This window comes from Arachis duranensis, chromosome 8 (assembly GCF_000817695.3).
Source record: "Arachis duranensis cultivar V14167 chromosome 8, aradu.V14167.gnm2.J7QH, whole genome shotgun sequence".
Lineage (NCBI taxonomy): Eukaryota > Viridiplantae > Streptophyta > Magnoliopsida > Fabales > Fabaceae > Arachis > Arachis duranensis.
In genome coordinates this window covers 27,701,312-27,704,747 of record NC_029779.3, presented here as the reverse complement: position 1 = coordinate 27,704,747, position 3,436 = coordinate 27,701,312, and the positions used below count along the sequence as shown (strand labels likewise).

General features: G+C 35.2%; 1 protein-coding gene across 1 annotated transcript; it reads right to left on the bottom strand.

The window, feature by feature from the left end:
• Positions 1 to 2,111: 2,111 nt before the first annotated feature.
• LOC107461902 (uncharacterized) lies at positions 2,112 to 3,228 on the bottom strand. The gene has a single exon (XM_016080463.3). It carries the CDS (start codon positions 3,135 to 3,137, stop codon positions 2,469 to 2,471), a length of 669 nt encoding a protein of 222 aa, XP_015935949.1. The 5' UTR covers positions 3,138 to 3,228; the 3' UTR covers positions 2,112 to 2,468.
• Between the last annotated feature and the right edge of the window lie 208 nt (positions 3,229 to 3,436).

Genomic DNA, 3,436 nt, shown 5'->3' with positions numbered 1-3,436 from the left:
CTTATTTAAACGGACGAGTGAACTGACCACTCAACCAACCCAAGTTAGTTTTATTTTTATCTACCTGCAATAGTCGTAATTTTTGTTTTTCTTTTTTCTTACAACAGCTGTGATAAAAATCACTTTTTGATACATGGCCCTGTAATTTGCAACCCAAAAAGTTTCCTCTGGCCCACTTATTTTTCGACTGGGCTAACGTGTGGCCTATTTAAAGCATGACGTTATTGGGCTCTGGCCTAATTCCATTACCCAAAAACATGTTTGTCCAAATAACAGTTAATTGCACTTTTTTTGTTTCGAATTGGAAGGCCCAATTTCGTAGTACGGAAGCCCATATAGTCCCATTCCTATCCTAATGTCACTATGAGAGAGAATTTTTATTTCCACATGCATATGATTATGATGTCATAGATTGATTTTTCAATAATAAGATTTGTATTTTTGGCCCTTAGTTTCTTATTCTAGAATAATAGATTGTCACTGACTCACTGTTTCAATTCCACTGAATGTGATGCCCAAAAGGCAAGTTAGAAATAACGCCTACCATGTATTATTCTCTAAAGTCATGGGCAAGCCATAGATAGATCTTACATTTTTGAAAGGTTTGGAGAGAAAATGACTGCTCTCAATGATTGACTTGAAGCAGACACTTAGGGAGGGGTCTGCCTAATGTTTTGAACTAACAAGCTTCTTAGTCAAGCAAGTAATCATAATTCATATATAATCCTCTTTCATCCCTCAGCTTCAGAAAAACGGTAGCAAGTTGTGACATTCTTTTTTATGTCTACTTTGGTAACCAGTTTCATTGTTGATTTAGGGTTAATTTGTAGCTTAATTAGCCTACTATGCTATATATATTGTGATTGACCAAAGAGACTTGATAATAATAAAAATAAAAATAGTTTCAAAAATGCAAGCATGAGGTGCGCCATTTGCGGCCTATATCGCTGTCTAAAATGTGTCTTATCGTGTTTTCCAGGACTTTGATGCCGTCCCTCCCAAGCTTCCATTGACGTTAATCTATATCTACATTATAATTATAATTATAATTATATATACAGCTACCTATATGAAAATAACTACTATTTTGTTCTTATTAAAGAAATTTTGCAATAACAATAATCTTGAGGTCAAAGTAGCAATAGAGCTTTGAGGTTGTTTGGTACTATATATAAACAATTAGAAAATGAATGAGAATATAGTGAATTAAATTAACGTTATTGTGGTGTAACATTTTGGAAAATCTTTGCACTAGGTACTACCATTACTGATGTCTACTTTGTCCCCTCTAGAGAAGACTATCCATGTGACTACTTTCTAACCTTACCTGCCCTTAGACCGTATCAATTTTGAGTTACTGCACCATGCCATAGTTCCCACACTTCTCTAACTTGGCTAAGCTTTTGTGAATACTAAGGTTTACATCCTTGTACGGAGTGGATGATGTAAATTACTAACATGTATGATGATGGATCTAACTAGTATAAATTGAAGAGTTATTAATTATTAATTATAATAGATCATTATGTGAATTGTAAAGGAATCTAGTATTGGTATAAGAGAGGTGGCATACTAATAAGATTAGAAGCAAGTTTTTTTCCTCAGTATTGCAACTGAATAACTAATTCGTTACAGATTAGAATTAATCACTAATAAATTGATGCATACACAAAACAAAATTTAAATTTTTTGATACTTATTTAAGTAGATAAATGAATTAACTATTCAAGTAACAAGTTATTAATCACAAATAGGTAAACCATTTAGAAACCATCATCTTTATCTCATGTTTCATTTGTCAATAGAATCTTATGTGGTTTAATTTATTTATTACCAATTCCCACTTCCATTGAAGAATATGTAGGATGTCATGGAAACACTAGTCAACTAAGATTATTCCACTATTGGCTTGGCGCACTCTTAGTGGGAGCAGATACCAAGAAAAAATGTTAGTTAGTCTTAGTAAATAGTAACACAACAAAAAAGGTTAGGGAAATCAGAAATCTATATAAATATTTTTGATAACTAAAATCATAATAATTAGTTAGGGATGCATAATGCATAGTCATAAGTTCCCTAACAAATTAAAAGGTACATTCACACCGGTAACAGAATCTAATTAACCCAATTAATTTTTTGTTGGGTCCCCCAAAGGCGACAAGAAGAGCTTCCCTTTGGTATTGTTTGTTGGTAGCAGTAACAGTAACACACTCAACTTCCAATCCAACCACTCCACCACACCCCCACTCACCATTCATTACAATCTCAAAAGAAAAATGAAGGGCTTAATTCAGTAAAACCCTGAATCAAGCACTTTCCTGAATGAGTTAACTTAAAATCCTGAAACCTCTGTACAGATAAGTAGATGAATTTTGAGTTGCTTGCTGCTACTCAAAAAAAGTCTCTAACTTTATAACTCTAAGAACCTGCAAAATCTATATATGTAATAATTTAAGGCTGACTATAAGTCAGTGAAGTGCAACCCTTTGGTACTTGGTCTCAATTGGAGAAGACTCAGAGGCATCACAAAATTCTCTTTTTCTGCTGCTGTTAACATCTTGATGGAGTAATGGTGGTGAAGGAATAGTGACAGGTGGAATCTCAAAGGACTCAAGGGGCGGTGGAGGGTGTCTCCATTGAGGGAGTGGGCCTGCAAGAAGTAGGGTTTGAAGCAGAGGACCTGCTTTCATCACTGCCTGCAACAGCTTACCCTTTTCTGGAAGTGGCCCTGTTGGTGTCACTGCTTCAATCATGGCAGACTCTGTTGCTGACAAGTGGTGCTCAATCACTGGTGATGACACAATGCTTTCTTCACAGTCTGATGAGGTGGTGTTGATGTTGTTGTTGTTGTTGTTGTTTCTTCTGTGGTCATCTTCAATGCTTGAGATTCCAGAGACAGGAGCAGCACCATTATTATTGTGTTGCTGAAGAAGAAGCTTCTCCAAGAGAAGTCTCTGGCATTTGTCATTGGCTTCATCTCTTTCTCTGATGGTCTTGTTGAGCAGATCCTTGAGGATGAGGAGTTGTTCATCTCTCTTCTTGAGTTCCTCATGAACTGCAGCTCTAGTTTGTTGAAGCTCCAGAGTGGTGTATAGAAGAGAGTGTTTGAGGTCCTCCATTGAATTGAAAAGAATCATGAATTCTGAAAAGAAGAGGAAAGAAAAAGGGTATAGTTTAGTTAGTACTTAGTAGTTAATGTGTTGGTGCATGCTCTTTTATAACAACAACTAGTCCAACTTACTGTTCCCCAATCTTCCTAATTTTACTTCTTATGTTATGTATATAAGCAAATTTGGAGAAAATGTATGTACCCTTTATTTATATAATCCCTCATTACTTAATTCTTCTATATTTAATTAATTCTTTTATAGTTGTCATATGGAGGGGTATGTTTCATTTTAGGGCGATAAAAGTGAGGGCAACAGTATCCGGAACA